Source organism: Penaeus chinensis, chromosome 6, assembly GCF_019202785.1.
Source record: "Penaeus chinensis breed Huanghai No. 1 chromosome 6, ASM1920278v2, whole genome shotgun sequence".
NCBI classification, from domain to species: Eukaryota; Metazoa; Arthropoda; class Malacostraca; order Decapoda; family Penaeidae; genus Penaeus; species Penaeus chinensis.
In genome coordinates, this window is record NC_061824.1 from 39,294,434 (window position 1) to 39,306,933 (window position 12,500).

The 12,500-nt window shown below is 42.7% G+C and overlaps 1 protein-coding gene across 5 annotated transcripts in view; it reads left to right on the forward strand.

The window, feature by feature from the left end:
- Nucleotides 1-12,500, forward strand: part of LOC125026331 (collagen alpha-1(I) chain-like) — a 146,246-nt gene that overhangs the window by 96,360 nt on the left and 37,386 nt on the right. For all 5 annotated transcript variants that reach the window (XM_047614694.1, XM_047614695.1, XM_047614696.1 and 2 more), the window contains exons 2-3: nt 5,819-5,881; nt 10,086-10,191. In XM_047614694.1, coding sequence (XP_047470650.1) covers nt 5,819-5,881; nt 10,086-10,191 — 169 coding nt within the window. The remainder of the gene's footprint in view (nt 1-5,818; nt 5,882-10,085; nt 10,192-12,500) is intronic.

Below are 12,500 nucleotides of genomic sequence, written 5' to 3' on the forward strand. Positions count from 1 at the left end.
ACTAATGAATAATTAATTCCTCATACTTTTATTTGATCGAACTGCTAATGATTTAAAAAATTTCGTGTTTTTGCACGTTCAATAAGTTTTTATTTAAATTTACTATTTCACTTGATATCATTAAAACAATATTGATTAGGAAAAAATATATTTATTTGATTTTTTTTTGTGTGTATAATAAATTTTATTGTGTTTAGTGACAAGAATCGGTTCATTCAGTTTCTTTTTGGTTTAAGTTTTTTTCATCTTAATTTATTTTTAAATTTTGATAGTTTTTTATACGGAAAGGGGGTGTTTATTACAAGATGAAAGCCGAAAATAAACGAGTGGGATGAGGGGATACGCTTTTAAAAGGGAAACCCTTTGGAAGGGATGTGGGGTGACGGGGGTTTCTAGGGTTTGGTGGTGTTAGGGGTTGTGTGTGGTGGGGTGAGTGTGGGGGTTGTGTGGGGAGGGGAGTGTGTGTGTGGGTTTGTGGTTTTGTGGTTTTTTTTTTGGTGGTTGGGGGGGCGGGGCGGGGGCGAGAAAGGGGGGCTGGGAGGGGGGGTTTGGGGGTGGGGGGAGGGGGGAGTGGAAAAAAGGAGGGGTGGAATAGTTTTTTTAAAAAAAAAGGGTAGAAAATATCAAAAAAAAGAAAGGGGGGAAGGAAAGAAAGAGGTATAAATTTTTAAAAAAAAAAAAAGAAAACGGAAAATTAAAAAGGGGGGGGAAAAAGGGAGGGCAAAAGAAAAAAAAAGAAATTAGAAAAGGGGGCCAAAGGGGAAAAGGGGAAAAAGAAAAAGGAAAGAAATTTTGGGACAAAAAAAAAGGGAAAAAGACCCGAGGGAAGGGGGGGACAAGGGAAAACGAAACGGATGGGGGCGAAAACGGCCCGCCAAACCCGGGAAAAACAGGAACTACCCCAGCAACCCCCTTCCCTCCCCCTCCTCCTTTTCCCCTCCCCCTCCCCTCCCCCCCCACCCCCCCCCCCCCCCCCCCCCCCCCGGCCTCTCCCTCCTCCCCCTTCTCTTCCCTCCCCTCCCCCCCTCCCTCCTCCTCCTCCCCTTCCCCCCCACCCCTCCCTCCCTCCTCCTCCTTCTCTTCCCTCCCCCTCCCTCCCTCCCCCTTCCTCCTCCCTCCTCCTCCTCCCCCTCCCTCCCACCTCTCCCTCCCTCCCCCTTCCTCCTCCCTCCTCATACTTCTCTTCCCTCCCCCTCCCTCACTCCCCCTTCCTCCTCCCTCCTCCTCCTCCCCTTCCCTCCCACCTCTCCCTCCCTCCCCCTTCCTCCTCCTCCCCTTCTCTCCCACCTCTCCCTCCCTCCCCCTTCCTCCTCCTCCCTCCTCCTCCTTCTCTTCCCTCCCCCTCCCTCCCCCTCCGCCCTCCCCCTCCCTCACTCCCCGTCCCTCTCCCTCTGTATGTAATCTCAATCCCAGCATTAAGGCCGCTCCGACTCGCCTCAAAGGAATCTTAAGTGTTCGCGGGGAGATAAGTGTCGAATCAGCGTCTCAGGGGCTGGGGAGGGAGGCCGGACGTCCCTCGCTGCCCCTACCCAGCCTCCCCTAGTTCCCGCAACACCCTATACCCCTCACTGTCGTCTCTACCCTGCCTAGTGCCATTCTCGACACTTACTGCCCTCCCTATACCCCCACTATCATTTCCTACGCTCCCCGTGCCCTCCCTGTACCCCCGCTTCCCCTCCTACCCCCATCTCCACAACCACTCTACCCCCCAGGCTACCCTTCCCTACCCCATGAGGCTACCCAGCGCCCCTCCTCCCCTCCTACCCCTCCTCCCGGGGTTGTTCTTACCCCATGAGGCTACCCCTTCCCTCTAATCCCTAACTACCACTCCCCACCCACCCCCACTTACTCCCCACCCACCAAGGCAACTCCTCTCACTCCCCACTCCCTTACCCACCCCACCAACCAAGGCAACCACTCCCCCCTCCCCACACCCCCTTCTCCCACCCCCTCTCACCATACCCTACCCTCCCCCACCTCCCCACTCCCTACCCTCCCCAACCCCCACTCCCCACATCGCACCCCACACACCCCACCTCCCTCCCCAACCTCCACCCCACCTTCCTTCCCTCCCCCCTTCCCCCTCCCCCCATCTCCCCCCGTCCCCCCACCTCCACCTGCGCGAGGCTATTTCGAGAGGGACAACTTCTTACGACGATTAACCCTTCGCGTGTCCCCCTCGCGCGCCGACGGCTGGGGACGGGGAGAAGCAGGGCAGGGACGGGGGGGAGGGGAGAGAGGGGAGAAGGGGAGAAGGGGAGAGGGGAGAAGGGGAGAAAGGGGAGGGGGGAGGGGGAGGGGGAGAAGGGGAGGGGGGAAAGGGGGAGAAGGGAGAAGGGGAGAGGGGAGAGAGGGGAGAAAGGGGAGGGAAGAGGGGAGAGGGGGGAGAAAGGGGAGGGGGAGAAGGGGAGGGGGGGAAAGGGGGAAGGGAGAAAGGGAGAAGGGAGAAGGGGGGAAAGGGGGAAGGGGAGAAGGGGAGGGGGTGAAAGGGGAGAGGGGAGAAAGGGGAGGGGGAGGGGAGAAGGAAAAGAGGGGGAAAAGGGGAGGGGGGGACAAGGGAGAAGGGGGGAGGGGGGGTGGGGAGAGAGGGGAGAAGGCGGGAGGGGGAGAAGGGGAAGGGGGGGAGAAGGGAGAAGGGGAGAAGGGAGAAGGGGAGAGGGGAGAAAGGGGAGGGGGGAAAGGGGGAAGGGGAGAAGGGGAGGGGGTGAAAGGGGAGAGGGGAGAAAGGGGAGGGGGAGAAGGGGAGAGGGGAGAGGTTCCTACCTCTCGAAAGGGGGGGGAGGGGCGGAGAGGGGGTTCTAGTGTTTGTTGTTGGTCATATTATAATATCTGTTATTATTTTTACTGTTGTCTTTTTCATTATTGTTGCTATTACTCTTATTACTATTACTATAATAATTACTATTACTATTATCATTATTATTATTATCATCATTATTATTATTACTACTATTATTAATCACTATTGTTATTATTTTTATTGTTATATTCATTATTATTATTATTATTATTAACGGCATCATTATCATTATTATTATTTCCTTATGTCTATTTGATGGCACAAATAAATTTACCTTTTATATATATTTAAAGGGACACACATCTCACACCTACATAGATACATACATACATACATATATATATACATATTATATCATATAAAGACATTGATGCTTCCCTTCCTATCACACCCTCTCCCTCTTCCTTTCCTCTCCCTCCCCCCCCCCCATCCCCCCACTCCACTTAAAACCCCACGCGTATGTATGGGGCGATAGGTGTGGGTATTATTTTGGGGCATGACCGGTTCTGGCAGCCGGTGTGTCTGCCCTGATTACGCAACGTCTGCCCGACTGCCTGGTTGCCTGGTGGCGAATGCATGGTCAGTGTGGACGCCGCCAGCAGACCCACAGGCGTTGTATGGCGATGGGAGTTAATGGTGTGTTAATGGGTCTGGAGATTGAGGAGTAGGTCATGTTAATTATTTTTGGGGTTATGTGGATGAATTTCGCAAAAAAAAGAAAAAAAAAAGGCGCATGATCAGCGAGTCACGAGCGAGAATTGGTGATTTCGAGAGGCAAGAAAGGCGTTCGTGAGAAATTTGTAAGAGATGATTATGCTTCATATTAGGATGTTGATGAATGCGTTTACGAATTTCGATGAAAGGTTATGAAGGAGCTTCGATATTAATGCTATCTTTTGATTGGATTAATGGCTTGAGTTGCTGTAACGGTAATGCGAAGTTATAATTGGAGTTATTTACGATTATAGCTTATAATGGCAGTAATTAAGTTGGCTGACTTAATGTAGACAGACATTTCTAAGTTAGATTAATACTCTTACATCTAATAACTTAGATATATATTTAGGTTTGTGTAGATAATTTAGTTATATACAAATGTACAGTTATGTGGAAATTTTGGTTTGAAATTAAGGTAAGAAAATTTGAAGCTACACCAGTTACGAAAGGAATATTTATGCACCTGATTGTAATAATCTAATGTAATCAAGGTTGTGGCAACGTATAGCATACTGGCAAATCACATGCACTACACCTTCATCTAAAATGTTCATCTCAATCAAATAAGGTTTTTTCAAATATCTGTCTAAAAACAAGGCATTCTCAAATATCTATCTAATTAGGGGATTCTCAACTATCTATCAAGGTAATTTTTTCCCAAACACCTAAAATAAGTTATACGCAAGCATCTATCCAAAACGAGTTATTCCCAAACATCTACCTAAAATATGGATTCCCAAACATCTGCCCCAAACGAGTTATTCCCAAGCATCTACCTAAAGTTATGAGTTATTCCCAAACATCTACCTAAAGTTATGAGTTATTCCCAAACATCCATTTGAATATACCAATAGTGTGACACAAGCCAATGAAGATTATGTATTTGCCAAGGAGGCCTTTAACCCACAGGCTCGGAGGCACAAAGCACACAGAAGGAAAGGTAAGCAATTGATCACTAGACTGTCAACATAGACTGACACAAAAATCTACAAGAGAACCAAATACGATAAGTAAATGTAATTAGAATTTGCTTCCATTGTTTAATCCGTTGTTTGAAATGGCTTTTTTTGAACAAGGTTATTTTTAAGTGTTTTTGAAATGATTATTACTATTCTAGATTTGTTTAGGTGTACTGCATATATTTTTTTTTTTTTTTTAATTATTATTATTCTAGTTTTTTTCTTTTTTTTTGTTTTTTTTTTTTTGTTTTGTTTTTTTTCCTGAGTGAATTTTGAGGAATTAAAAATATAAACATTAGTTCTCTGCTTTTAGTGGTTAATGTGGTTGCAAGTAGTTTTTCAGGCAATGGTGTTTTCTATTATCGAAATAAAACTTTGTTGCTCTTATTATTATTATCATTATGCAATATTATGATCAGTGTTACCAATCAAGTTTAAGTATGCATGATAGAGAATTTTTTTTTTTTTTTGCGGTGTTTCATTTGCAAATGTTTTCTGTTCTCATTGGGCATCGATTTCCTGAACATTTTGGTATTTTCAACTTTTTCTAGCTTTACAAATGATATTTTACAAGATTAATGTTATTGTTATTATTTACTGTATCCTTTTTTTTTTTTTTTTTTTTTTTTTTTTTTTTTTTTTTTTTTGCTTAATCAGAAGTCGACCTTAAAGGTGTCACTGGCAGAGCATGATGGACATTTAAAAGCAAGACATCTTTCCATCATGAAAAAAAAAAATTATCTTAAGTTAGCTTTAGAAATACCAGACTAGATTTTTTCCCCCGTACTTCAGTCAAGGAATTCGCTTGGTATTTAAACAATATTGGATTTTAGACCAATATTTGATGGCAAACGTAAGTGGCATATTTCATTTGCATTTTTTTGTTTTGGTCAAGTTAATAGTATTTTCCACAAAGAAAGTTTCTTGTTAAAAAAAAAAAAAAAGAAAAAAAAAATCTGGTCTGGTAAAAGTAGTAAATATTCAGTAAATGTTATTAGTAGACTTTGTAGGTTATTATTATTATTATTACTACTACTATTATTATTATTGATATCATTAGCATTATTATGATTTATATTCTGAATTACTGTTGCTCAAAAAAAAAAAAAAAACATTTATTTTCCTTTTTTAAAACTAGTCACGCATCCATCAAAGGATTCTCTTCCTTTCCCATCTTCCATTTCTTCCTTCGTGCCTCTTCAATGTAAACGGCAATTTAGAAAGCATTTAGAAGTCGTAGTTAGAGTACGTGGCGGTCTTCATGACTTATTTTGATTTATTTGTTTCTTTTCCTGTTATGTTGCATCATTATGTTGATTGCTTGCTTGTTCTTGCATTCCAGTCTTTTGCTTTTGGTTCCGGAGACGGCAGAGGAGATGTCGGCATTATGGAAGACTACTTCGCGGTAAGTGGGGGGGGGGGGGGGAGAAGGAGAGGGAGAGGAGAAAGAGAAAGGAGGAGAAGGAGAGGGAGAGGAGAAAGAGAAAGGAGGAGAAGGAGAGGGAGAGGAGAAAGAGAAAGGAGAAGGAGAAGGAGAGGAGAAAGAGAATGGAGGAGAGGGGGAAAAAGGAGAAAAAGAGGGAGAGGAGAAAGTGAAAGAAGGAAAAGGAGAGGGAGAGGAGAAAGAGAATGGAGGAGAAGGAGAGGGAGAGGAGAAAGAGAAAGGAGGAGAAGGAGAGGGAGAGGAGAAAGAGAAAGGAGGAGAAGGAGAGGGAGAGGAGAAAGAGAAAGGAGGAGAAGGAGAGGGAGAGGAGAAAGAGAAAGGAGGAGAAGGAGAGGGAGAGGAGAAAGAGAAAGGAGGAGAAGGAGAGGGAGAGGAGAAAGAGAAAGGAGGAGAAGGAGAGGGAGAGGAGAAAGAGAAAGGAGGAGAAGGAGAGGGAGAGGAGAAAGAGAAAGGAGGAGAAGGAGAGGGAGAGGAGAAAGAGAAAGGAGGAGAAGGAGAGGGAGAGGAGAAAGAGAAAGGAGGAGAAGGAGAGGGAGAGGAGAAAGAGAAAGGAGGAGAAGGAGAGGGAGAGGAGAAAGAGAAAGGAGGAGAAGGAGAGGGAGAGGAGAAAGAGAAAGGAGGAGAAGGAGAGGGAGAGGAGAAAGAGAAAGGAGGAGAAGGAGAGGGAGAGGAGAAAGAGAAAGGAGGAGAAGGAGAGGGAGAGGAGAAAGAGAAAGGAGGAGAAGGAGAGGGAGAGGAGAAAGAGAAAGGAGGAGAAGGAGAGGGAGAGGAGAAAGAGAAAGGAGGAGAAGGAGAGGGAGAGGAGAAAGAGAAAGGAGGAGAAGGAGAGGGAGAGGAGAAAGAGAAAGGAGGAGAAGGAGAGGGAGAGGAGAAAGAGAAAGGAGGAGAAGGAGAGGGAGAGGAGAAAGGGAATGGAGGAGAGGGGGAAAGGGAGAAAGGGAGGGAGAGGAGAAAGAGAATGGAGGAGAGGGGAAAACGAGAAAAAGAAAGGGTTAGAGGGAAAGAGAAGAGAAATCTGAGAAAGAAAAAGAAATATATGTCGACATTATGGTAAGTAAGGTTCTGGAAGAGAGGGAATAAAAAGGAGAGAAAGAAAGAGTTAAAAGGGAAGAGACAGGGGATAGAGGAGAGAATTTTGGATAAAGAAAAAGAGAAGAGACATTTGAGAGAGACTACTTCGCGGTAAGTCGGGAAGAGGAAACAAAGGAGAAAAAGAAAGAATTAGAAGGAAAAGAGAAGAGAAATAAAAAAAGAAAAAATGAAAAGAAAAGGAAAAGAGAGAGATTTAAAAAAAAGAAGATAAACCTGAAGAGGAAGTGGAAACTGAAAAGAGAGAGAGAGAAAAAAAGTTAAGGACGAAGTAAAATGAATTACGTAGAATAAGAAAAAAAGGGAAATTGGAAAAGTCAAATTAGGTAATTTGAATAAAGAAAAAAAAAAGTAAAAAGGGAATAATAGTAATAACAATAATGCATAAAATTCGCAGAACGAGAAGGGAAAAGAGGTAAGTAGAAAAACAAAAAGAAAAGGGTGTAAGCACAGATAACTTAAAAAAAAAAAAAAAGAATAACGAAAATAAAAAATGAACGAAGGAAAACTCAAGAGAAGTAAATAAACAAACGGGACATATCGTAAATGAAAATAAAAATGAAATAAAACGCCAAAAAGGTGAAGATAGAAGAAAAAGGAATTAAAAGATAAATAAATAAAACAGAGTAAAGAAGAGGAGACAATCCCTAATAGACGCCGGAGAGAAAAGAAGGTCGTTGATACGTGTCAAGTGATAAGGAATATGAGCCTTATCGCACACCATAGGTTTGAAGGAAGGGGAGAAATAGAAGAAATGAAGGAGGAAATAGAGAAAAGGGAAAAATAGAAAAAAAGGAATGAAATAGAAGAAAACATGGAAATAGAGAAGGTAAAGAAATAAGGCAAAATAGTTACATACTTGTTAGTCAGATATAACGTATTTCGGGTTAGGGGTAACTGTTTAAATTTTCATTATAATTATTATCATAATTGATAATATACACTTAGGTACATGAGGATTTTTTTCCTTCATCATAGTTTAGTGAGTAAGATAGAATCATTGCACCTTTGAGGACGTAGTGTATAATAACTTTTTATATTGCAAATCGGAGAATTATTTTTTCAAATGATAATAATAATAAGTAAGATTAGGTTTTTAGATATTAGGGTTCGAGGAATAAATATTGAAGAAACGGAATTAATTTATTCACGTCATTAGGATATGCGTATAGAATTTAAAGGAAAATGCTCAGCCCTTAACGAAGGTGAAGCAAGGCACAAGATAACCAATATTATCTTCGTGTTAAGTGATGAGCGATTAATGAGCGCTGTAAAGTGGATAGCAAAGTGGAGAGGATAAGTTGCAAATGCAAGTGTTTCAAATGAATATATTTGGCGTGAGTGAAATTAATACATTTGGCGAGGGAAGTAAGTTGCAGATGGCCTTTAGGGATACGAGGTTATGATATAAATTCACGTTGTATGATATGCGTGTGTGAAAGTTGCAAATGCATTTTATGGTTATGGAATAAAGTTATGGTTATGATTTCGGTAAGTGGAGTAAGTTGTAAACACGTTTTAGGGATACGAAGTTATAAGATATTTACAAATTTTATTATCTGAAAATGTGCAAGGTGGATAAAATAAATAAATAAATAAATAAAGTGTAGGGATACGAAATCATGAAAGAAATACAGAGACAGAAGTAAATGAAGTAAGTTGCAAGTACATTGCAGGGGATACAGAATCATCAGATATGTGTAAGTGGTGTAATTTACAAGTGGAGGGTTACGACGCTAAAAGGATATACATAATTTTGTATGAGATTAGTAAATTCAATTTGTTGCAAATACAGTGAAGGAGTTAGGAGGTTAGAAAATGAATGATATTAGATGATTAACTAGGTTCTATAATGCATGGAGGTTATTAGATAATAAATACAAAGTACCTATACATGAAAATCTGAACATTAGTTGTATATGAATTCTGTTGATATAACATTTGATGTAACAAATATATACACAAAATATGAACGGATTACTTCAATATTTATTAATTTATATATTCATATACTTATTAGTCTAACTATTTCAGTTTCCTTTTACTTTAGACCATTAATAACAAAGCGCATCAAAAAGAGGGCATGTCAGCAGTATAGAAAGTATAAAATAGTAGTAGTTTGTAGTAAGAAAAAAAAAGGAATTTGGTGACTCAGATACTATTATTACACTATTATAATTATTATTGTTATAGTATTAATAACACTACGATAATACAAAGCAAGGATATTCTCGCTGCAACAGGTAAGGCCACATAAATACATGCTTCCCACACACCAACGTAAAATATTATCCTCTTTGTTGACTCGAGAGGACAGAGTAATTCTAACTGTAGCTGTAGGAGAAGGTATTTTTAGAAGGTAAAAGGAGAAATATAGAGGCAATTGTGTTTATTGAGAGATAAAAAAAAAAAAGGAACAGACCCTTATTAGTGTAAGATTATTGCTTTTAGAACATCCTAGTATACTCTAGAATATTTAACAGAACGGCTTTAGAAAGTCTTAGAACACCCGCATGTCTTCGAGGTTTAAAAAAAAAAAAAGTAAAGTAGTTTTGATCAGAAGTAAAGTTATTAATTCAGGCGGGATGCTCTTCGCTGGAAAAGTCATAAAGTACTGATATAAAAAGATAAGATCTTGGTCGCGTTTGGTCTCGAGCTTGAGTTTTGAGTTCTAACGTTTGAGGTCCGGGTCCTGATCTTGATTTTGCAAACTCAAACCTTGATTTTGCAACTCTCGATCTTGGTTTTGCAAACTCAGGCCTTGATTTTGCAGACTCAAGGCTTGATTTTGCAAACTCAGGTCTTGCTTTTGCAACTCTCGATCTTGGTTTTGCAAACTCACCTCTTGACTTTGCCAACTGATCTTGAATCCTCTAAATTTCAACCCTTTCATCTAAACGACGGACCATGAACCTCAAAGAAAAAGAAAAAGAAAAGCACAATCTCGAGGCCACGACCTTTTTTACCATCCGGACTCCGTGCGCTTGACCTCTTGACCTCTAATAACACCCCCATACCCCCCTGTACCCTTTACCCCCCTTTGTTTGACCTCCAACCCCCCCTGGTGTTCTTCTAGCCCGACATGGAGGAGGACGACGAGTCACCGCTGCCGAGATTCGAGGGTTCGGGAGTCGGCCTCGAGGGAGCGCCCCCCCGCCTGCCGCCGCCCCCGCCCCTGCACGGTAAGGAGGGGGGAGGGAGGGACGGAGGAGGAGGAGGAGGAGGAGGAGGAGGAGGAGGAGGAGGAGGAGGAGGAGGAAGAAGAAGAAGAAGAAGAAGAGGGAAGGGAGGAAGAGGAGGAAGAGGAAGAAGAGGAGGGTGAGGGGAGGAGGAGGAGGAGAGAGGAGGGAGGGGGGAGGAGGAGGGGGAAAAGAGGGGAGAGAGGGGAAGGAGGAGGAGGGAGGGAAGGTGGAGGAGTAGGAGAGGGGGAGGGAGGGAGGGAAGGTGGAAGAGTTTGGAGGGAGGGAGGGAAGGTGGAGGAGTAGGAGAGGGGGAGGGAGGGAGGGAAGGTGGAAGAGTTTGGAGGGAGGGAGGGAAGGTGGAAGAGGGAGGGAGGGAGGGAGGGAGGGAGGGACGGAGGAGGAGGAGGAAGAAGAGGAGGGAGGGGGAGGAGGAGGGAGGGAGGGAAGAAGGGAGGGAAGGTGGAAGAGTAGGGAGGGAGGGAGGGAAGGTGGAAGAGTAGGGAGGGAGGGAGGGAAGGTGGAGGAGTGGGGAGGGAGGGAGGGAAGGTGGAAGAGGAGGGGGAAAGGGAGGAAGGGAAGGGGAAAGGAGGGAGGGAGGGAGGAGGAGGAAGTAGGAGGAGAGGCAGGGAGGGAAGGAGGAAGAGAGGAGAAGGGAAAAGGAGGGAGGAGGAGGTAGGGAAGGAGGAGGAGTGGGAGGGAGGGAGAGGTAGGAAAGGTAGGAAAAGGAAGAGGAGGGAAGAAGGGAAAGGGCGAGGACGAGGAGGAGAGAGAGCAAAGATGAGAAGGAGGAGGAGGGAGAGTAGGAGAGGAGGAGGAAGGGAGTGAGGATAAGGATGGAGGGGAGAGAGGGAAGAGGAGGAGAGGAAAGGAGGAGGGAGGATGAGAGGAGATGGAGAGAAGGAAGTAGATGAAGGAAGGGTGAGATGAAGGAGAAGGAGGAGGAGGAGAGGATGGAAGTAAGGAGGAGAGGGAGAATAAAGGAGGAGAAGGAGAAGAGAAAAAAAAAAAAGAAAAGAAAAAATCCTAGTGACTTACAATCCATCTATCTATATGTACATGTCTGTATCTATTTCACAGACTCACTTCTGATATATCACCCAATAGATAGTTATAATAGACAGTCTCTAGAAGTCTAACAATATACCAAGCAATAAATAGGAGTATGTTGCGGTGCTGTAGAGTCATCACAACCTTCTGCATTTTTCTCAAGTGATGATCTTAGTCTTAATAAAATGTACTGACATAGATTAACACAGAACACATTTCCAGTGATATATTTCCTTCCGTGATAAATTTCATTTTGATCTTTGCCTCCCTTAATTATGCCTCTATTTTTCCGAAGTTCATTTATTTATTCAAATTGAGTCTCAGGTCTATGCATAAAATTGCAATAATTATTATTTTTTATTTTTGTATTTATTTATTAGAAGCTATGTACACTGGAAGAGGGAGAGATGGCTATGTGAGGGTGAGTGAAAGTGAGAGTAGGGGGGAGTAAGGGAGAGAGAGGAAGTGAGAGAGAGAGAGAGAGAGAGAGAGAGAGAGAGAGAGAGAGAGAGAGAGAGAGAGAGAGAGAGAGAGAGAGAGAGAGTGAGAGCGGGGGGAGTAAGGGAGAGAGAGGAAGTGAGAGAGAGAGAGAGAGAGAGAGAGAGAGAGAGAGAGAGAGAGAGAGAGAGAGAGAGAGGGAGGGAGAGGGAGAGAGGGGGAGAGAGAGAGAGAGAGAGAGAGAGAGAGAGAGAGAGAGAGAGAGAGAGAGAGAGAGAGAGAGAGAGAGAGAGAGAGAGAGAGAGAGAGAGGAAGTGAGAGAGAGAGAGAGAAGTGAGAGAGAAAGAGAGGAAGAGAGAAAGAGAAAGAAAAAAAGAAAGAAAGAAAGAGCCTAGGAGAGGTGGATCATGGACCTAATTATGAATATGTGAATTGACAAGAGCCCCTCTGTGTACACTCATTATTCACTTAAAACTTTAATGATTAAATATAACGAATGGACAGTGTTGCATTCATAGATCCTTTTTATGAAAGAACCTGAGACTTAATATTATTAATTTTTGATATTTTATTCCAAACGAAAATTAATCCTTTTGTGGTCAGTCGAAACCGGTCCTTTGCATAAATTTGTTGTCTTCATCTTTGTTTTTGTATCACGTATCCAGGAAACATTATGATACATGTTCTACGTTCTGCAAATTTACGTTATATACTTGTCCGTTATACTAAAGATAATAAATTAGATGATTAAATGGAGATATTTTTAAAAATCACCTTTTTACTTTTATCAGACATACTAGTTAATCTAAATTGAAGATTATAGT